This window comes from Pocillopora verrucosa, chromosome 6 (genome assembly GCF_036669915.1).
Source record: "Pocillopora verrucosa isolate sample1 chromosome 6, ASM3666991v2, whole genome shotgun sequence".
Taxonomy (NCBI): Eukaryota; Metazoa; Cnidaria; class Anthozoa; order Scleractinia; family Pocilloporidae; genus Pocillopora; species Pocillopora verrucosa.
In genome coordinates this window covers 17,261,983-17,285,469 of record NC_089317.1, presented here as the reverse complement: position 1 = coordinate 17,285,469, position 23,487 = coordinate 17,261,983, and the positions used below count along the sequence as shown (strand labels likewise).

General features: G+C 39.3%; 1 protein-coding gene across 4 annotated transcripts; it reads left to right on the top strand.

The window, feature by feature from the left end:
- Positions 1-5,932: 5,932 nt before the first annotated feature.
- Positions 5,933-20,661, top strand: LOC131775138 (uncharacterized). 4 transcript variants are annotated; one of them, XM_066169243.1, is made up of 8 exons: positions 5,933-6,284; positions 8,823-9,018; positions 9,521-9,795; positions 10,257-10,397; positions 14,727-15,064; positions 16,102-17,277; positions 17,646-17,910; positions 19,177-20,661. In XM_066169243.1, the coding sequence occupies exons 1-8, from the start codon at positions 6,129-6,131 to the stop codon at positions 19,582-19,584; spliced, it is 2,955 nt and encodes a 984-aa protein (XP_066025340.1). In that variant the 5' UTR covers positions 5,933-6,128; the 3' UTR covers positions 19,585-20,661. The 4 variants fall into 4 exon arrangements, with proteins under 4 accessions (XP_066025340.1, XP_066025341.1, XP_058947208.2 ...); XM_066169244.1 differs by lacking the exon at positions 5,933-6,284 and adding an exon at positions 7,118-7,171; XM_059091225.2 differs by lacking the exon at positions 5,933-6,284 and adding an exon at positions 7,413-7,501.
- Positions 20,662-23,487: the final 2,826 nt, after the last annotated feature.

The window sequence follows — 23,487 nt, the reverse complement described above, 5'->3', positions numbered from 1 at the left end:
TTCTCTTGTGTTAGAGTAAATTACTGATTTTCGAAGTTTTGTTCAGCGTTAGTCAAGATGGCTAGATGTTAGCCTTTTTGTTTGTTTGTTTTTTCCATTCTATAAACCTTAACCCCATCTCAGTCCAAAAAGAAAATGAATGAAAAACGGACAACAGTAAAAGCGGAGCGCGTGTCCTCTTAAAAGGAAACTCAGGAAAGATAGTGGGTAAACTTTGAGTGTCCTGTGTGTTTGCAGTGAGTTCTGCGTCAATCAGTGGCATATGTTTTACGCTTTTAGAACGGGAACTCACATTGGCTTGTTGTTCGTTTGTTACAGGCGCCAGTGCATTAATAATGAAGTAGTCGTTATGAACGCCCACCACAGGTTGCTCATCTGGTTAGTACAGGCGCACACCACGGCACCTTCATTTTTTTAGTACATTAATACCTTAGTACCAGGTACGGACAACTCATCACGGCTTGTTCTTCGTTAATTTAGTGCATTAGTACGTTAGTACTGTAGTACTCGGTACGGACAACTCATCACGGCTTGTTCTTCATTTGTTTAGTGCGCTAGTACGTTAGTACTGTAGTACTCGGTACGGACGACTCGACACAGCTTGTTCTTCATTTGTTTAGTGCACTAGTACCTTAGTACTCGGTACTGAAAACGCATCACGGCTTGTTCTTCATTTGTTTAGTGCGCTAGTACGTTAGTACTGTAGTACTTGGTAAGTATGACTCATTACAGCTTGTTCTTCATTTGGTTATTGCGCTAGTACGTTGGTACCTTAGTACTCGGTACTGACAACTCATCACGGCTTGTTCTCCATTTGTTTAATGCGCTAGTACGTTAGTACGTAGTACTTGGTAATGACGACTCATCGCAGCTTGTTCTTCATTTGTTTAGTGCACTAGTTCGTTAGTACCTTAGTACTCGGTACTGACAACTCATCACGACTTGTTCTTCATTTGCTTAAGTTGTCTGTTCCGAGTACTACGGTACTAACGTACTAGCGTACTAAACAAAGGAAGAACAAGCCGTTATGAGTCGTCCGTACCAAGTGCTAAGGTACTTACGTACTAGCGCACTAAACAAATGAAGAAGAAGCCGTGATGAATTGTCGGTACCGAGTACTAAGGTACCAATTAACTAGCGCAATGAGGTGCGGACGTCTTGTATTCTGCAGCATACACCTTTATTGAATATCTGACGGGCTATACTAGTAACTAAAGTACTTGCTACATCTAGTTACAAGCTCGGCTTTTATAGGTACGGTTGAGGATGTAGAACGTTCCGTAAAATTGCAATAGATTCTATTTATGTATTGATTCAGGGATGACTCAGCATGACACAGCTACTTCTAGAACATTCTTGAAGGTCACACTACAGTTGTGTTCTTGTAAAATAGCATCCTTGGTCAACCCTTTCACGTCAGAAACTGAGTTGACGAGTAATTCTCTCTTAATAGAAAGGAGTTCCAACTCCTCACATGTTTTTCCTGATAACAGTTAACTTAGAGCATCATCAATCACTACAAATTTTGCTCTGGTTATTTTTCCTCCAATCTGGATGTCAAGGTAGACTTCACCTTTGGGAAACACACGCTCTCCATTATACGCTTTCAAAATGGCACGAGTTTTCTTCAAGTCTGATCGGTTTTGAATCCTTACAAAATCTTCCGGCATTCTCAAACAATTTGCCTCTGATCCACTATCAATCTGCATGGTTACCTCAATCCAATTACTTGTCTGTCCACTTCTTAGCGGAGATTCAATCGTGTATTTAGAACGGCTGCTGTCGATGACTGACTACATGTAGTAAACTTCATCATCAGTGATTGCTGGTTCGGCTTCTTCAATTCGATGAATACTCCTCGTAGGTTTCTTGGAAGCGCTCTTCACAGGTTTCTGTGTTCTGGGTTGAAATATAATACAAAGACTTGTCAGCAGATAGTCAAATGAAAACTTTTTACATATCAATAAAAAAAGCAAAAGGCTTTTGTTTCACGGCATACCCATGTTTTTCCTAATAACAGTTAACTTGGAGCATCATCAATCACTACAAATTTTGCTCTGGTTATTTGCCTCCAATCTGGATATCAAGGTAGACTTCAATAAAAAGACAAAAGGCTTTTGTTTCACGGCACACCCATGTCACCTTGGCCTGTCACTGCAGGACATTTACTTACAATATCGGGATCATTAACCGTAAACGCGTTAAGCAAGCCTTTTTATTGGTTTGATTGTACCCTCTGTTCCACTGGTCCTCTGTGCTCACTGTTCCTCTGGTCTTCTGGTCCTCCGTTGTTCTGGTCCTCTGTACTCAGAGTTCCTCTGGTCTTCTGTTCTTCTTATCCTTTTTACCCACTGTTCCTCTGGTGCTCTATACCCACTGTTCCTCTGGTTCTTTGTACTCACTGTTTCAGTGGTCCTTTGTGCCCATTATTCCTCTAGTTTTCTGTACCTACAGTTCTTCTGAGCCCACTGTTCCCCTGGTCCTCTCTACCCACTGTTCCACTGGTCCTCTGTATCCACTGCTCCACTGGTCCTCTGTACCCACTGTTCCTCTGGTCCTCTCTACCCTCTGTTCTCTGGTCCTCTGTACCCATTGTTCCACTGGTCCTCTATAGTCACTGTTCCTATGGTTACCCCAATGTTCCGCCGGTGCTCTGTTTACACTGTTCCTCTGGTCCTTTCTACCCTCTGGTCCTCTGGTCCTCTGGTCCCCTGAACCCATTTTTCCACTGGTCCTTTGTGCCCATCGTCCCTATGGGTACCTGTACCAACTGTTCCACTGATCCTCTGTGCCTACTGTTTCTCTGGTCCTCTGCACCTACTGTTCTGGTCCCCTGTGCTCACTGTTCTTCTGGTCCTCTCTACCCACTGTTCCTCTGGTCCTCTGTACCAACTGTTCTTCTGGTCCTCTGTACCCAATGTTTTCCTGGTCCTCTGTGCCCACTGTTCCAATGGTTCTCTGTACTCACTGTTCCTCTGGTTCTCAGTACGGACTGTTCCTCTCGTCTTCTATGCCCACTGTTCCTCAGTTCCTCAGTTCCTCTGTACTCACTGTTCTACTGTTATTCTGGTCCTCTGTGCCCACTGTTACTCTGGTCGTCCGTACCCACAGTTCCTCTAGTCGTTTGTACCTGCTCTTCCTCTGGTCTTCTGTAGCCACTGTTCCACTGGTTTTCTGTACTCTCTGTTCCTCTGGTCCCCTGTACTCATTTTTCCTCTGGTTCTCTGTGCTTACTGTTCCTCTAATCCTCTGTACCCACTGTTTCATTGGTCCTCTGTGCCCACTGTTCCTCTGGTCCTTTGTGCCAACTGTTCTGCTGCTCCTCTGTGCATACTGTTTCTCTGGTCCTCTGTGCCCACTGTGCCCACTGTGCCCACTGTTCCTCTGGTCCTCTGGTCCTCTGGTCCTCTGGTCCTCTGGTCCTCTGGTCCTCTGGTCCTCTGGTCCTCTGGTCCTCTGGTCCTCTGGTCCTCTGGTCCTCTGGTCCTCTGGTCCTCTGGTCCTCTGGTCCTCTGGTCCTCTGGTCCTCTGGTCCTCTGGTCCTCTGGTCCTCTGGTCCTCTGGTCCACTGTTCCTCTGGTCTACTATTTCCACTGTTTAACTGGTCCTCTGTGCCTACTGTTCCTCTAATCCCCTGGTCCCCAGAACCCATTTTTCCACTGGTCCCTTGTACCCACTGTTCCATTGGTCCTTTGTGCCTACTGTTCCTCTGTACCCACTGTTCCACTGGTCCCCTGTACCCACTGTTCCTCTGGTCCTCTGTGCCTTCTGTTCCTCTGGACTTCTGTGCGTACTGTTCCTCTGGGCATAGGGTAAACATAGACTGGACTATTTTTTGGGACCATTTTTTGAATAATTTTGTGGACCATTTTATCGGGGGGGGAGAGAGAAAGCACACCATTAGTACTCAGGGAGGGGTTGGACACAGTCTATCAGTACTGAGGGAGGCGTGGAAGGCACAGTGTTATTACTCAGGATGGGGTGAGAGAATATTACGCAGCGAGGGGTGGGACGTGGTTTTAATAGTAAACACTACTGATTAATGTAGCTTTTACTCGATCATACAAATTTTAATCGGTTTTTCGACTGACTTTTTGTGTGCCGAAAATTCTTGCGCTGGGCCGTGGCTTTCCTTCCTTTCTTTGTCATACAAATGCAAAACCGCCACCTAAACTCTGGACTTAAATTGGTACCGAAAATATCGCGTCTACGATCCTCCACTGTTGAGTTATGCGTGTGGCTTTTGAGTAGACTTATGCACCATTAGTTGCTTCCCCTTTCCCTCTGTGTATACCACATTTTCTATCTTCCTTTTTTCATTGACTTTATCAGACAAGATCACGAAATTTCCGGTCCTTAGCCCTAAGTTTTCATTTGCGCTATCGCAATTTTAACGTTTATAACTTTAATATATAAAATCATTGTTGGTACAATCGTACAAAGCAATCTTCTCTCTTTTCAGATACACAGGTTTCTCCTTTTTGATACAATAAGCAAACACTTGAGTATCATATCACGCATTCCACTTCGTACATTAGTGATTAAAACTGCACAGCTTCGGCGCTGGATAATTTTTCAAATAACAGGTTTGCCTTTCATGGCTTAAGGGCGCAATTTATTTTTACATAGCCACTGCATTGATCATTAAATTCACAGAAGTGCAAACTACAGAATAACCTTTTTCGAATATTACGGATTTCAAACTCACAAATGAAGTATTTCCCTTTAGCAAATTACCGACTTGAGTTATTCTCACAAATAAAACTTTTTCATTTTGTTTCGTTTTGCAAATCAGGGTTATCTCGTGGTTAACATGACATTAAATTTTTACAAGCCCTATAAGGAAAAGGTCTATTGAAGTGGATCTATTTTTACATCAGCCTTTCTGTCAGCAGAGGCGATTGCGGCTTGTTACATGACTATATGACTATACCCAAAGTTGCTAACAGATTGCACGAATTAAGAGTTTTGTTATTGCACGGGAGTTTTCGTGGACCACGCCCACTCTTCCGTTTTTTATCTTTTTTTCGATTAGACGAGTGTTCATTAGTATGCATTAATTAGCGGCTAAAGTGATACAAATTGTAGGAAGAGATTATTGCTCACGTTTTGGTTATTATAAGGTCATTACTTCCGACTCTGATATTTATAGCGCTACTTTTGAATGCTAACTTCTGGCAAAACTGTCGGCCTGTCGAACATTCTGCGGAAATTTCTTCCTGCATTTGTGCATACGGCATGAAAAGAACTCAAATATAGAAATTTATGGCAGCTCTCTTGCAAGACACAATTTTCAGGAAACAAAGACTCCTTCGATGTAGCCCATCGCAATAAAATACAAAACGAGCTAGGTCTTTAAAGTACATGAGGGAAATGAAAATTCTTATCGTTTTTCCAATGGCCTAGTCCATATTTTACCCTATGCCTGTTCCTCTGTTCCCACTGTTCCACTAGTCCTCTGTGCGCACTGTTCCTCTGGTCCCCTGTACCCATTGCTCCTCTGGTCCTCTGCGCCCACTGGTCGTCTGAAACCCCTAGTCCTCTGGTCCTCTGTAATCACTGTTCCACCGGTCCTCTGTGCGCCCTGTTCTTATGGTCCTCTGTACCCATTGTTTCACTGGTCCTCTGTGCCTCTTGTCCTCTGTACCCTCTGTTCCTCTGGTCCTCTGTGTCCACTGTACCCACTTCCTTACCCTTCTGCTACATTTATATTTTAATTATTAGCTATTTCAAAGCCTGGTATAAGAGAGACTTCCCAAAATACATAATACGTGTCTTGATGAAATTCGCCACGGAAGCACATTTTGAGCAGACGTGATTTCCTCGTTTCTTTCCTATTCCGTTATTGCTTTTAGTAAACTGATCACTCAAGCGGATGAAAATAAAAGGTGAAAAGGTTGAACTTCCTGAAGTAGTATCATCCTGTGGCAGTGACTGTTTAGAAATAGGTGGTTCTTCGAGTTAACTATTCCGACAGCTTTGAATTTGCGACTGAAGACATAAGTCGCTGAATCGCGCTCGGGCTAACTGTACTCAGCTTAGATGAAACATCGCAAGAGACTCGATAGCTTTAATGACTACTTTCAGTGACTAGACGTCAAAACAAGATAAAACGAGGGTCGAAACCGATGCCTGTTAAACGGCGAAGCGAAAGTGTTTTGGATGTGGCGCAAGAGTTAGAGCTGCTATGTGTCAAAGAGGAGGTTACGGACATGGGAAGGACAAAGGAACTGTGCGAAAAGAGAGTCGCTGAGTTGAGGAAATCAAACGGGACTTTGGAGATGGTAAGCTCTTATTTATCAATCAAGGCCAAACAAACATACCTCAAAAAACGGAAGACATGCAAAACTAAAACTTTTATATTTCATCAAACTAAAAAGCCAAATTGGTTGCATGGCCATACATATGCAGTGTTTTCCAGATCACTGCCTTGCTTTGGAATGTTAAAATTTGCGTCAGACAGCAGACCTAGGAGAATTCTGCTAACATCATAAAGGTGTACACAAAATGTCAACATTGACGCAGACGTATGTTTTTTTCTAATTTTTCCGGTGCGGGATGCACTAAGTTTCACATAGACTTACATATTATACATAATTCATCAAAATATGAAGCGAAAATCAAAATTAACATCATAATTGATCATGAAAGATAATTTTAAGGACCTTGTTTTGAAATGAACAGAGTATTATTTATAGAATGTTCGCGATAGACAGCAGGAATTAGTAGTTTTATTTCACTAAATTCATGGATGTGTAAACAAAATGTCAATATAGATGCAAAGTTATGTTTTCTTTCAATCGTGGCTTGTTCTAAGCGCTGATCCCTCAATAGCAAGTTTCGTCTATGCTTACGTATTTATAAATAGTTCACCTACGAGCAAGCGCGTCCATGAAACAATCAAAGTATGTAAAAATTTGAGCATGTCAACGGGTAATTAAAAACCAGTTTGCTCGTACTTTACATCGACAATATGTTCATTCCAAACATCAATCCTATCGGTTAAAAATAGGTCAAGGAACGAGCCTAATGGAAGTCAGTGGACAATTCCGCACACAAAACATGAATTTTCACGGAAATGAAAATTACAAACCGGACGAAGCAGTAGAGTATGCTTACAATGAAGGTCAACCCAGCGTCCAGGCAAGAGACAAAGAGCAAAACTTTTTATGTATGCGAAGAAAAGTATTAACTCTTTCATATTGAAACTAGTCTGTTTTTTCTAATAGTTCGCGAAATGCATAGCCAGTTCTGGAAACTTCGTGCATGGAATTTAACCTCCCGAAAATATGAAATAGAGATATCCTAGACCCGTTTAAATTAAGATCTTAATCCTTGACCCGATACGGGTGAATAAACAAAGATTCAGTGGATAGAAACCGCCAGCATTAAGTAATCCAATACCGACGGAGCAAGCATTTACTACCAGAAATGTTGAATGACACTTCTTCCTGATCTTCACGGTTTTTGCATATAGTTGATGCGGAAAAGAAGCAGAAAGGTATACATTAGTCATTGCGCATTTGGATGAAACGGAAGCTGAAACGAGAAAGAGGTCTGAGAAAACAAGACGACTGCCGTGCACGTAGGTTATGAATTTTGAGTGGATTCTGTTGCCCCCGTATGCGAAGCAACAGGTATTTTTTGGATGTGCTCGTCTGTTCGAACGAAGAAAGTTAATCGAGGGCTGAAAGCTCTTAATTTTTTTCACGCACCAGATAGGCGCAAGCTTTCGACAGTATTCACATTCAGTTTTGCTCTTTACGCTAAGAATATTTTGAAATCGACCGCGAGTGACAACATACATCCATGTTCGTCTGATTAGTTGTGCATCTTACACCTGACAACAGAGTGTGTTTACCACATTTGTTATCTCTGTCTCACTGATCGTCTGCTATATATAAAACCGTCCGAATATATTCATGTAACAAGAATGGGAATATACTCAAAAGATCACTGGTATCTTACGAGCAGTTTTTGTGGTGGATTCTTCTCTAGAAATGGTCCATAACGACACGGATTTGCTTAAAACCCGGTGTACTTTGTCTCTGCAAAAAATCTTTTATCTCCCGTACCTCTTCCTTAACCTGAAGACTACTTCTCAGTCATTAACGCTTTAATTTGGCTGGATTTATTTCTATTTGCTGTTCTTCAGCAATCCCATGGTGAGAAGTATATATAAGCAAGGCAGCAATAACTGTGCTAGATTATGATGGATTTGGCCTCCTTTTGGAACTCTTACCATGTACATGTACTCTGATCTGAACATCGTTTTGAAAGCGTTTGTTTGTTCATTACTTTGTTTAAATGTTTATCTTTGCTTAAAAGTAGAGCTCATGTATACAGGAGTAAAATCCTCTAGAGTTTAATTACATCCCCCTAAATGTGGATGATCTAACCCAAGAATAGAACTCTTCCTCGAATCACACACATTTAATGTCATGCAAAGCTACGTTCGTAACAATATCTCGTCAGGATGTACATACCAGAAAGTCATTCCCTGTAAAATTTAGACTACATGCAGAGTCAAAATGTAGTCGAAAGCCTGTAGATCAGCGGTAGAGTTAGGATGGTTACAAAACCAATCTATTTTGGCATCAGATCAATTGATGTGTCTGAAAGTTCTACAGCTGATGGAACAAATGAGAAATTTTTTAGGTAAAGTTTTCAAACTTTATTTGAAGCAAAGGAGTGGCATTGTTTTACCATTGAGGCAGGACTTCATCCAAGGCCGAGTACTGCAAAACACTACTGGCTTAATTAGGGTTGGTGAGGTATTTTTGATCCAGGTTTATTTATTTTCATCTACCTTTTTATACTAGGGATATCAATGGATCTTAAAAGACCTGGAGGATACTCAAAATCAGCTACGGATACTGAAACAATACTATTTTAAAGTGAAGGAAATTCAGCAGCAAACTAACTTGATTACTCCGGAAGGCAATCAGGTATTTGAGGCTGGTGCTGAAAGACGCCTCGCAGACCTTGAGAGGGAGAAATGGACCGTTTTCATTGCTGGTAGGTCTAAAAATAGGTACCCATAGGGCACACTTTTCTCCAAGCAAAAACATTTGTGCACTTGAAGCCAACATCTGTACTTCTGGCCAAAAGACACTTATAAGCAGACAGCCCTACATACTGCTGCCCTCACAAAACCTAGTTTGAATCAGCACACTAACTTTGTATCTAAACATTCTTGCAAGTGGACATTGATGGAAACAGTGACGGATATTTTTAGGGGTTATGATTTCCTTCGTTTTTAATTTCCCCTTAGCAGACACTTGAAGTAAATCATAGTAGCCTCCGAATTGTATTTTAAACAACAAAGGCTCCACATTGCTGCCTGTAACAATGATCTGAAGGCCAATTACTGTCAATGCACCAATGCAACATGTATGTTTTGTTCTTTGATCTCTATTAAAGGGTCATTCTAGTACTTTGGTTTGTGCAGTATTGTGTACAGTTAATAACAGCCAATTTTGGATCACATCCACAGAATGTATCTAATATTTTTTAACAGGTGAGACCAGTGCTGGTAGGAACAGTCTGATCAATCTATTGCTTGGTGAGCAACTTCTTCCTTCCAATATCCAGAAAGAGACTATTACTACCTGTGAAATATCCCATGGTTCAGAGAAGGAAATTGTGCTACACTTTTCCAACAAGAGTGAACATAAACGTATCCTCAAGGGAGGAAACATTGAGGACCAAATCAAAGAGTACATTCAAAAGTCAATAGAGGATGAAGATTGGTGCAAGAAAATAGAGATAATGCTTCCCAACACATTATTAGAGGTAAGAATGTTACTCAATCAATCATCAATCCTTTAGAATCTACTATGTATGAAAAGGAAAGTTATAATAGTAACAATCATTTTAATCTTAACGAGACTTCATATTTTCTTTCAAGTTTACTTAATCAGATCACCAAGCCTTAACAAAACACCTGATTATGTTTCTTCATTAAGAACCTCAAACTATACCTAGAATGCTAAAAGTTTAGCAACTGTATATTGAAGATTCAAATAATTCTTTTAGAGCATTTTTCCCAGGAGACTCACCACATTTGGCCTTTGAAGGACATTTTGTCACTTTTCTTTACTTTTTTCCCTTTGGCCTCCAACAATGGAGCTTGAAGATTTCTTGAACCTTTTTCAGATTAAGATTTGCTTTAGATTTATTTCCTTGTCAGGGATGCTGCACTTTTTCGGCTTTTTCGAATTTCATAGTTTATTAATCCTCTCTCTATAATTTAGGGTGGTATAGTGATTGTGAACAGCCCAGGAATTGGTGAATCAGATCATGTTAAAAGTATTTTCATGGACAACCTTTCTCAAGCTAATGCGTTCATTTACGTGATAAACAGTCCGCAGGCCGGAGGATTGCAAGAGGACCTGGTAAGCAATCTTAAGCATTTTACAAACCAACTTGCACATCGAAATTAAGTAAATATTACTTAAAATTAGTGGTGACGTCCAAGAATTCACGACATTAACAGAATGTTTAACTTTCATATATTCACCATTATTAATTGTTACAATAAACAAAGAAAAATAGCAAGCAAACCAGAATGCATCAATCAGAGTCCAGTACATGTAAGTCCAAGTGGAAATACTAAAGGTGCTCTAAAGCCGAAATCTCACACCACAAATGGGGTGGCTGTTTAAGGCAACTTTTGTCATCCACAGCTCATGTAGTAGTTACTAACCTTTTTTATAAGGCCATGTATTTTTTATGTAATGTGACAGTGTACATGGATTCTGAAGAAACATGTTCAGGTAGTGAATACTCATAAAGTGATTATTCAGATGTTACTTATGACAGTAGTTTTATAGATGATAGTGAACTGGATGATGATACCTTTTATTTTTATGACTATGGTAATATTACACATTTCAATGATGATAACATAGCAGAAGCAGAAGCAGAATTACATTATACATTGGCAGATTTAGGAAAACTGAGAATATATTCATAGGTATAATATCTATGTAATAATATATAGAATGTATTGTAACAAAATAATTCATGATGAATGGGAGGATATAGTATGTCCCTTCTGTTATAAACAAATAAAAAAACGATCAGTTATACCTGTAAAGTGTTGAGATGAACAGCAACTGGAAAATAAAGATCATAAGATGGTTTACATTAATTATGGACAAATAGATGGTTATGATCCAATGCATGAATTCTGCAGCTTTAATGATAACAAATGTAACATAGTAAGAAAATCTGTGTACTATAGAATATACTACCTCGATAAAGTCATATTTAATTTACATTAAATTTAATTGAAACATTAGCTCCACTTTTTAACTGGTCCTACTACAGTACCGTTATTATGTGAAAGGTTGTTGTAATAACAGTAAACATTTTGTTTTTTTACCATCAAACACTTTCTTTGTAATAGAATTATCATCATTAGTTGCATCTTGTATTTTCAACTGTTTTTTTGTCATTTTAACAGGTGTTATGAAATTAAGAGAATCATTAGTTATTTCAAACTTTTTATTCCACGTGCTCAATGGAACATCATCGTGATATCCCAAGATGCCATTAAAACTATGACATGAATGACCAAATCCTGTGAATAAGCAACACTTGACTTAATTTGCAATACCAAATCCATCATCAAATGGTTAGTTGTTATATTATTGTACTTGTTTATATGAACCAATGATCTGGTATGATCTGCAAATTAATTAGTTGAAACCCTAGAAATTGTCTCTACACCACTGCTGGCTTATAGGTGTCAACAGATGAATGGTCAATAGATGCAGAGGGGAAGTATAATTCAAATACCACTGTGTATTCACCAGTTAGTACTTCATACATATTCAAACCAACACGAGATCAATAATACCCTTTACTGGAATCTAAATGGAGTTTCATTTCATAGGTTTTTTTACTGAACTAATGAAAGTCTTGATCAATGAATTTAAGCCCTGTGATATCATCTTCATCACTAAACCGCCCGCTTTTGCTCTTAATGTATACAAATGTGTTTTCCAAATCTGTACTTCCAACAGACTGATTCAATCTATCATTAACATACTTCTGATAATTAGTAGTTGTTTGTGTATTATTATTGTTGATAGTTGTATTGATAAAATTAACATCAGCAGCATGTGTGCTTTAATGCGCCTGTAACTGTTTGACATAATTCTTACTTCTGCTATTCATATTCAAATTATCAGTCATCACCCTTGTACCATCAGTTTTCAACAAACTACTTGTTTTGTATCAACATTACTTTCATTGCTTCCATCTTTTGCACTTGTTTGGTCCACTACATTAATCTCCCTATTGCCTTTCATATCAAAACCAAAGTAAAGGTTTTACTATCAACATATTTGTTATTGACCACGTGCTTATCACTATTATCATTGCTGTCATAATCTGGTATTAATAACATGCTTTTCAATGTTTGGGGCAACAGATTATCCATATCTATTTTCTTATCTGTGATATCTTTCGTCTGCTTCAAGGTCACAGCCTCATCATCATATTGAACTCTACTCTGGTCATAAATGGTCTTACCATCAGAATCCCATCTGTTACCACTTCCAAATCTCAATAATTGGTTATGATCACTTTTTTTTCTGTATGTTGTCTCCCAAAATACCTTAATAACTGCATCATCATTTGAAGTGGGTGTATGCACATTCTTAATAATGGAATGATGAGTCTTTACAGTGTTGTTGTCACACAACTCGTTCGCGTCTAAAGCATTGGCGATGTTCACCTTCCTTTATTTGCCTTGACATCCTTATAAACTTTGCTGCAAATAAAAAGAATTGTTATCTTACTGAAGATCTTGTTCAAAAAACCAAGTTTTCTTTAAAAAATCTGACCGATTGACATGATGAGTATTTACAGCGTTGTTGTCACACAATAACTCGGTCACGTCTGAAACTTTCTTAGTCATTGGTGTTGTTTACCTTGCTTTATTCGCCATGAGGTCCTTATAAACTTTGTTGGAAGAAAAAAAAATTATGTTTTCACTAAAGATCTTGTCAATTGGTCAGATTTAAAAAAAAAGCTAGGCCATCTAGACAAGGTCGTTTGTAAAAAACAATCCTATTTATTTCCAATAAAGTGTATAAGGATTTCAAGGCGAACAAAGCAAGGTGAACATCGCCAATGACCAAACAAGCTTTAGGCACGAACGAGTTCTTGTATGACAACCATAGCAACCACACGGAACCACATGTTTTTTTAACTTTAAAGAATCATTTATTCATGATCGAGAACGTTTGATTTACGATAAAATTTTATGTATTTTAAAGATCAAGCGAACATGTAAAGGCTATATATATCATGCAATTATTCTGCTCTTGAAGGTCCGTTTAATGTCGACATCGATTTCAGTAATTGAGCCGCTGTTTTTTTTACCATTCTCACATTTCTCCCAAAATCCAAACACCTTACTCTGCAATTGCCTATTAGCCCTTCTTTGGATTCTGGTCATCTTCTGGTTAGATAATAATCGTATTTGTATTGCAAAAGCGTTTAGAAATGTTTGCCGTTTATTCGCCTTGACATTCTTACAAACTTTGTTGGAAATAAAAAGAATTGTTTTTTACTGAAGATCTTGTCTAGAAAGCCAAGTTTTTTTAAATCTGATCGATTGACATGATGGGTCTTCACAGTGTTGTTGTCACACAGTAACTCGTTCGCGTCTAAAGCATTTTTGATCATTGGCGATGTTCACATTGCTTCATTCGCCTTACAAACTTTTGGTGATAAAGAGACCAATAATATGCATGGTATATTCGTTGACACTGAAAGATATCCACTTACTTTGAACCAATTGGTAAGTACAATAAGAAGATCTGTTATCTGAATGCTACCAGGATAAGAGTAATTACGGAATGCTGTGATAGGATTGTAGTGAACAAGAAGTATGAAACCATTGACTTAAAGTATGAAAAGTATAAAGCTTGCATTGGTACTCCTATAATTGCAACACAAAATATCAAAGACAAACAGATATTCAATAAATGGAGTTTACTGTTGAGGATATTAAACATATATTAACGTTAAGGTAAATGGTAAATAGTTTGATCTTGCTGAGTTTGCAGAACACTTTATCCCCGGTTTCTCTGTTACAGTGTATAAATACCAAGGTGCAGACATAAATGAGAACTATAATATATATGATGTCAAGTGCATAGATTAAAAAACAATTGTATACTGCATTATCTCGTACCAGAAAGTTTGAATTCATTCATCTGAACTTCAAAGAGCTAAACAATAGGTATGTTACAAGAGAACAACCTACGTTGGAACTGACAAATAGTAAGTTTAATAGTCTATACAGGAATGGTAAGATATATAAGATAATGTTTGATGACGGTAGATTATATGTAGGTTCAACATGTGAAGAACTAAATACAAGGTTAAAATGGCATTTGTCTAACAAAAAGAGCCAGGTATAGAAAAACCGAAAGGATAACCCCAAAATTGAGCTCATTGTTACATCTCCTTCTGCTGATGAAAAACTTTAGAAAATGTAGGAAATTGTTATATCAGTGAGTATGCTATTAAATACAAGAATTAGTTGATAAACATCAGACCCGTTAAAAAAGAGAAAGGAAGTGGAGTATAATGTTGATGTAGAGAGGGAACAACAACTAAGGGAAAGTGTGGGATTACTTGACAAAAGACGCCGAGAGTCTTCTGTAAGAAATTTTATTTCATCTAACTTTTTTACTTTTTAGCTTCGAGTATTGGATGAATGGAAGAAGCTCTACGAAGGAAGAGAAGAACCAGGCATCACTGCTGAATCTGCTCTTTTCGTCTGCAACAAGTGGGATGCAATGGAAGGAAAAGATGACGAAACCGAAACAGAGGAGCTCCAAAAGAACATCATACGCAGGCTAAGGGAAAGAATTCCCAAACTTGATGAAGAATGTCAAGTAGTCAGAATATCTATGAACACAGCAAAAGAGGAGCTAATGGAGACAGGCAAGATGAATGATGATCTGTACACGCTCATTTGTGCAATTCAGGACCTTTTACATCGTGATGTAAAAATGAAAGCCACCTTCTTCTATCTGTAAGTAAAAAAAGCTTTTTGTTTGACAATCTAATCTATGGGAAACGAATTTCAGAACGTATTGATTCAAATTTACAAATTTAATCTCTTAAAAACCAGATTTACAAAAATCCGCCCGCTGTCTTGAATGATTTACAGCGAGGCTCGTGCCCTGTGACACCTCAGTTAGTGGATGATCACTCTGTGTCTTGGACTGTCTCCCACGATTTAAAGTCAGGCTCATGCCCTCCTGCACCTCAGATGGTGGACTAGATCACTGCAGCGGGCGGATAGGAGAGAATTTTCAGTTTCCAAAGTAGGGGGCTTGGGAAGGGAGGTGAAACTTGCTGCACTTTTGGGTATGTTTCGTTGAGTCTACAAAGATATATCTGCTTGGATTCGCAAAACATACCCACTGTGTTGCAAGGTTAACAGTCAGGTTCCTGTCCTGCCACACCTCTGCTAGTGGTGAACACCCAGTGATTGGGGGTGGTCGAGAGTCCGAAGTAGCAGGTGTACGAGGGTTTGCAAAAACCTCTTAGCTGAAAATGGAGGGGCTTATTGTCAAGGACAGCACCGATACGCAGCACAGGGACTGGCCCATTACAGGGTGGGTCAGCGGCTGTTGTGCGTCCAAAGCACAGGGATGGAGAGGGTTAGTTTTGGACTCCTCCGCCTATTCTAAATTGCTCTTAAGGTGAAGGGGGCTTCCGAGCTTATTTTGAAAATGCACTGTTTAGCTTGACTAGCCGTCAGGCTTATTCCTTGCCACTGCTCCGTCAGTAGGCAGGGAAGATTCAATAGCTGAAGGGTGGTAGAGTGTCAAGACATCTTGGAAGAGGCTTCTATTGATATTGGAGACACTATCAGTTAGGATTTTCGCTTGAAGGCAGTCATTGCCGCCTTTAAACCAGCCTGGCCGAGGAAAAGGCCAAGAGTTTAAAGTCAAGGGTAGCACCTGCATAACTTTCAGCCACTGGTCCTTTTAAGGGTGGGTTGCGATTTGAACTGTATCTAAAATGATCGAATACGGAATTAACTTTGTTTCAAATCAACAGCTGGATAAGTGGCCAGATTAGCTGGCTAAAGGATTTGGCAAAAGTGCAAATACAAAATACTCAAAGGAGTAGAAACGAATGCCTGGAGGTAAGGGAAGAACTTAATGAGTTGCTGCAGAAGCTCGAGAAAGGCTCTCACATCCATGAAATTGACGATGCTATTCATTTCCACGAAGAAGAACTGTGCAAAGAGCTTACGTCCTACTTGAGATCTGAAGAAGTTCAGAAGAAATTTTGCGATTGGTCCGAAAAGGACTTGCCTGTTATTGGTCATCGTCATAGTTCCAGACGGATCAAATTCGAACTTGGTAAATGCATAGATCGAAGATTACATTCTTTGCTTAAAAGCGTGGAAAATAGAGAAAAACATTTCGCGAAAGCTCGTGCAGACCTGGAGGAAAAACGTCTTCGATATTTCTCTGATCTTCAAAAGGGCATTTGTGACATTGACCGTGTTCTTGACTCAGAGGATCAGTCTGTTCCCTTTGAAATGGCATCTGGAAGAATTTGTTTGCCTTTCTACGCAAGAATGAAAAAGATGATTGTGGCAGCTGGTGTAGTTTTTATGCCAGTGTTGATTCCTGTTGGTTTAGCTGCAGGAGCTCTCTTTGCACCCGCTTTCGGTTATATGGCCGTCGCAAAGTATCTCAAGGAACATCAGCTCAGGGAAGATCCTTGTAAAGCTTTAAAAGAACTTTCCCCACAGTTTCTAAAGTCTTTCATTAAAGAAAGTCTTCCGGATCATGTCCAAAGAGAACTAGCTAACGAAAAAAATCAAATTTCCCAAATAAAGAGATGCCATTCAGCGATCATCAGTAAATACGATCAGCAATGTGAGGCTTTCAGGAGGATAGCAGATGAATCAGGAGATGAAGAAGCCCTGGAAGAGAAGGCCCTGGAAGAGAGGGCCATGGTCGACCTGTCTTGGGAACTGCGGATTATGAGGGACAACCTTTTGTTTGACGCCATCCAAAACGGAGTACCAGTCATGTACCCGTCTGGCCAAATCGATGGCAAAAAGCTTTCTTGCAATATGGAAGAAGTGCTAGGAATAGGAAGCTCAGCCAAAGTCTTCAAGGGAACACTAAAAGGACAGAGTGTTGCTGTAAAAAGGCTACAACAAGAGCTTCATCCGCATAGTGTTGCTCGGTTTCTTGAAGAAGCAGGAATATTAAGGTATGAGTGTCTGGATAGCTAAACAGATAGTAAGACAGTCAAACAACTGCACACACTGACTCAGGAAATTTTCCTGGTGTTACCATACTTTAAAAGTCTGCTTCTTGTCTTTTGAGCTGCACCGTTTTAAATGCCACACAAAGTTACCTCAAAGGTCTTCAAATATACCGCTGTTTGTCCGAATACATATGGGTGATAGGTAAAGAGGCACATAGTGCACCGGAACTTGGAAACGTTCTCGCTACGGCTTTAACACCGGCATAATCAGTTGTATTATATCGTATTTTCTGAGTAACTTTAGAAAGGAAAGCTTACATTGCAATGCTGAAGAGTAATTAAAACGGTTTTCTTTCTTTCCCGTCACACAGGCAAGTACAACATAAAAACATTTTGACTTTCCATGGAGTGTGCATGAATGTTCAAAATGGCCGGCTGATTTCCTTGGATATCGTCCTTGAGTTGTGCGCCTCAAGTCTGAAGGATCAAATCGTCAACAAAAAAAGAAACACTCCTTGGATGACGGAGGATGCAGCAGTTAAAATACTTCGATGTACCTTGTATATCTTACTGGGGCTGGAATTTCTTCACGATCTTGGCATTGTTCATCGGGATATTAAGCTGTCCAACATGCTGGTTTGTTAATGCATTAGCAATAATCTATTTATTCTCTCGACCTTGAAAGAGCTGTCGTTGTTTTACACTTTTGAAAATGATGATTGTATTTATATGAGCTGATTTAATTAATAATTACACCTGTTTAAAAGCTCGCGCTGACGTTTTTCCAGTTTCCTAAACTTGATCTGTGTTAGCTTTTCCTTAGATTTCCATGTTTTTTTTTTGTTACCTCTGTGGTTTTTCTGCGTTTTCTTTGGAGCTCTCTTTTAGTTTCAAGCTCCATTTAAAATCAATGATGAGTTAATGAGTAAATGAATTGAACACCTCTACACGACTTAACGATCCTAGTGGGATACACAGGAAAAATGGGTCTGCGGACGGAAAAGAAGGAAATAAACCCTAGGAGATATGAATAGCAAATTAAACGAGCTGACACTCAAAGGTGGAAACTTAGGGGCCTTCTTCGCACCTTACCTTTGTTACAGTCCCGACGGAAGTAAACGTTATACCCTTTTCTTAAAACACAAGTTTAAATATATTAATACACGTTGTAGCAATGATATTTCCTGTTTCGATTAATATCTGAAATCTTTCTGTGAACTCAGCTATTAGCAACTTGAATAAACCACGAGGAGGTATGCGGTCGAACCTCCCTTTGCGACCATTTCTCGTAAGCGACCACCTTTCGTTGGCGACCACTTTTTAAAATACCAAAATTTTCCAAGTCAAATCACCATAAATAGAATCTCTCGACAGCGACCACCTCTAGAAAGCGAGTACTTCTAGAGATGCTTGTTTACAAGTTTCAATTGTTTTCTAATAATAATAATAACAATAATAATAATAATAATAATAGTAATGGAGGATTTGTAAAGTGCTGTATCAATTTGCCCGTGGCGCTTTGCAACAAGTTGAAGTGAACTTTGGCCTTTCTGCATTGAGTATACAATGTTTTGAAGCCATTTGTGAGATACAAAACAATCACCACATATACAGATACTAGGATTTTTACCCAGAATGAACCACTAAAAGTTACTACTATATGTTGACACGTAGGTTTTGATAAGCGCTGGCAAAAGGGTCCGGTCACTATGTGCAAATTGATTACTTAAAAACATAGACCCTCCTGTGGCCTGACCTTGGGTAAGTGACCACCTCCTGGAAGCGACCACCCAGACTAGACATTACGGGTGTGCGCTTCCGGGAGGTTTGACTGTTGACTTTGACTGACATATTAAATGTTTCTTCTTGCAAATTTGAGATGCTGTCTTTCCTCGTTTGCAGATCTCAAAAGACAGAGTCATCAAAATTGCAGACTTCGGTTGGGCGAAGTCTGAAAGCTTGATCACGGGTACCCAATGCGGGACCTTGCATTACATGGCGCCGGAAGTAAGAGAACGCATCCAGTACGGCTCAAAAGTGGACATGTACAGCTTTGGCATCATGATGTGGGAAATGTGGTACGGTAAAGAAATATTTACCGACCTTATTGAGAACGGTGAAGAAATCCCTCCTCCGACAGAGGTCAAAGGTTATCTATCTAGATGCCCCGTAGGGGACGGCAGCTTCGCTCCTCCAGCAGAGTGGACCAATCTTATGATATCTTGCTGCAATCCTGTTCCAGACCAGAGACCAACAGCGACAGAATGTAAAGAGTTACTGGTGAAAATTACTCGAAAATACGAAAAGTAAGAAAATCAGAGAATTGCAGTCATATTTTGCTCCTACTTTTACACTTGAAATCAGTTGTTACAAAAATTAATTTAAAAATAACATTTGTTTAAAGGCAACTATTCTATACAAATGTAATTACACTTTTACTGTTTACAGAGAGCTTTTTTGAACACTCATAGGCTTGCATATGTTAGTGTTATTTAAATGAAAGTTACCTATCCTCGGCTATGACTACTAGGTAAAATGTATGTTATAGAGGTTATTCTAATTAGAAGGTACCAAGGAGAAACTCTTTGCATCCTTTTATGCGGCCAAGTTGTGACTAGCACTCATTACCCGTCATTCAGATGAGCAATTTTCCTCTATTTCAATCTGTCTTAAGATTGATCCCTGAATTAAACTCGACACACAGTGGATATTAGAGAGGAAAAATCGACCAGCTCCCACTTAATAAAGGATCCGCGTGTCCTTAATTAGCTGAAATCAATTTGGCTATTATTGCGTCGCCTGTCATAAACTTTTCGCCAAGCAATGAGTTATTATTGCAGAATATTAGGTAATTGTTAGCTCCCTTGATCATTGTGAGGTTTGGCGAAAGTATTAATTGCTTCCACGACTATGTGTAGGCTACTTTGTTTATACTGACCCGCTCGCTTTTACGTCAACGCTAAACAGTTTGATCAACAGGATGGTATTTTAAACTGAAATGGGGGGACCTAGCCAGTTTCGGCGTACAGTTGTTAAAAGGAATGGTGTTGTATCGAGTTCGATTTTCTTCTTTGCCTTCAGAAGGAGGAGAGGGGACCAAAAGCAGAGAAAATGAAGTATTGTAAATCTATTTTTTAGATTTTTCGAGTGAATAGCTTTAGTTTTCTGTGATCTTTTTCAGATTAAGTATTTCAATTTTAAATAAGTTTCTTAGAATGAGGTGTTTTAAACAGATTTCATTATTCTAATTTTCATTAATTAAACGAGGAATAAGACTCTAAACACATTGATCTATACTAAGACCCCTTATCTCTCCGTCTTTCTTTCTCTTCCTCTCGGACGACGGGACGAAGAGAGATTCTGGGAGGCTATACGTAATGTAGAATATATTGGAATAAATGAATATTGCAAAATATAGAAATATGCATCTTCGTCTTCAATAATAAGAAATGAAACGCTTCGTTGTGCTACGAGGGAGTCTCGTAAGATGCATGTGATACTCGCGTTTGGGGAGCAAAATTTATAATCCATAACCAAAAAACCACCAGGGATGCTCTTGAGTGCCAGTAAGATATTAGTAAGCGAATCTCCCTAACGAGCGAACCTTCCTGCAGCCATAGTCTGTCGCTTCCTCTGCTTGCGATTAGAACATTTTTAAAATGCTATATCTGAGTAAACACAACTCAATAGCCAATCACAGTAAAGCTAAACATCGCAAAGCGCATATCAAAGCTCAGAGAAAAAAAACAGTGCATTCCTTGAAGCACAAGAAGACACGAGTTGTAAAGTCTCGATTGGTCAAGATTTGCATTGGATTGATTCAGAGGATGGTAGAAGGTTTCTGGGGCAACTACGTAGTTATTAGTTTCGACATGCGATCGAAGTTTCCTTCAGCAAAGAGATTAGGTTGATCAATTGTTGTGATATATTTGCGAGCAACTTGTAATCGTAAGGGACTGAGGGAAAGATTTCCACAGAAAAGTGAAGAGCGTCGGTTTTACGATTTAATGTTAAGGACGCGGGGAAGCGGTGTATTGGCTAGATTGCTAAGTTAGTGATATACATTGACTAAAGAGAAAATAATATCTTCAATTGTAACTGGGGCAGAAAAATATCAGGATAAGGAGTCAAGCCAAAGAACCTCTGTAAAAGTGGTTGGATGTTATCCACCTGAACTAAAGAGAACTTTAGCCTCGATGTAGCCCACATTTACCTATCAGATTCCAGAGTGATATGCATCCTACACAGGGCTGGGAACAGGAATTTCGAAAAAATTAATACCAAAATGATATGAAATTTAGAAGTGGTGAACGAGAAAAGGTAATTTACAATGAAGGTTTAAATACGTGCGTAATAAGACCACACCTTAGGATCACCAATGTCCCTGTCATACCGCCACCCTGCTTCATCTGAAAGCGAGGGAAAGAAAAACAGGATTAAGGCGTGTGCACATTCTCCATCCCTGAGTAAACTTTATGTTGATTGAGATTATTCAGAGAGCAAATCATTCACAAAAAGCAAGTCTCTGTAAAAACATAAAGCAATGATTATGTCCAGTATCTTAATTCTGAGCCCAACATCTCAGGCCCTTGTCGCTGAGTAACAAAAAGATCTTGCACACTATGCAGGGCCCACGTTTTTACCACTCACACATATAGTTTGTCGCAGTCATTTGGGTTTGCAAGCGTCACTCTCAGTGGAAGAATGGAAGGAATGGGAAAGTGGGATGTAAGTTGGAACTGAATCCCACGATATTTTGCCCAATCTTGTAGGTCTTTGCTTTCATATTCTCTCTTTGCTTCAATGAGCGCTCTTATCGGAACCTTCAAAGTTTTATGGTAAGAGAAAGTGAACAATATTATGGTAGAGTTTGATATAAGTAATTGGTCCAAATCGTTAACTCTGTATGGGACACCAGTCTAGAGTAGACGCCCCCCTAGTAAAGTTCAATTTTAGCTTGCAGCACTTTCTTTACTGTAGAGTTCGTTGGGCTGTCTTGTGAATCTCGTGGTAACAATTTGCTTCGTTAACACAGCACATTTCTTACCTCTGAGTCAGCGTCGCTTTCCACAAAAATTTCATTGCAATACATCTTGCCGCGTGGGGCTAATCTCCATGTGCTCGAAAAACTTGAGCCTGCGATTTTGTTTTGCCGGGTAACGTGAGCTCGAAATAACCTCGTAAAGTTTCGTCATGTGGTGTCCAAAAATCGGAAACAGTTCCAACGTTACCAAGGGTAAGAAAAAGGTGTCTACACCTTAATCATATGTAAATCACAGTTAAAAAAAAAAAACAAAAACAAGCAAAAAAGTTGCACAGCCTGCATTGTCTGTGTGGTCTGCACAGTTTCCATGGTTTGAGGTCCGCGTTTTATCATGACTGATGCAACCACTGTAGAGTGCAGTTCAGTCACGTAGTCTATGGGTGTGCAAATTTAGAGGGACAGAAGAAATTGCTTAGGAAAAAAAAGCGTTCAAATCCCACAGGATTTGCTTGCAACATCAACATGGCGACGGACCACACGTTTCCAATTACGATAAACTTTGAACAAAGATATATGGATATTTATGGGAGCCAGGAGAGGTCTATTTCTAAGTCGAATTTTAGGCCTTTAAACGTCAACCGCTTTCTTCGACATTTGGCATTCAGAAAACAAAATTTAAGATTTCATAAGGCATCATATCTCAGTGCGAATAAAATAAGATATTACCAGATTTTAGGGTCAAAAACATTTCCTAGAAAAAGACATAGTTCGGGCCACCTTAAACCTTTATAGCCATTGCTCTGGAGAATTCATAACCGACGTAATGTGACTTAACTTGGATAACCTTTCAAAAAAAAGGAAGTATAGAAATGAGAGTTTGTTATTCTTGGAAAATGGTACGGAAACATTGATAGAAAAACATTTTCGAGCTGTTTTCTTGGTAGTTTTAAGTCAATTTTGGATACAAAAATTGGCTATCCTTTCCCGGCCGGAACAATGTTATGCTGCGCTAGAACAACTGTTTAGTCCAACAGTTACTTACAGTAATGACTGTAAATATATGAAAATCATATATGTACACTGCGGTGAAGAAACGAATCTAAGCGATCCTCGCAGCTATGAACACTACAGAACTAGTAGTTGAAATAAGACCTGAAAAAAAATTCAGGCGCGTACGGGATTTGAACTCTGTGATACTAGTTCAGCGCTCCACCAACTGAGTTAACAAG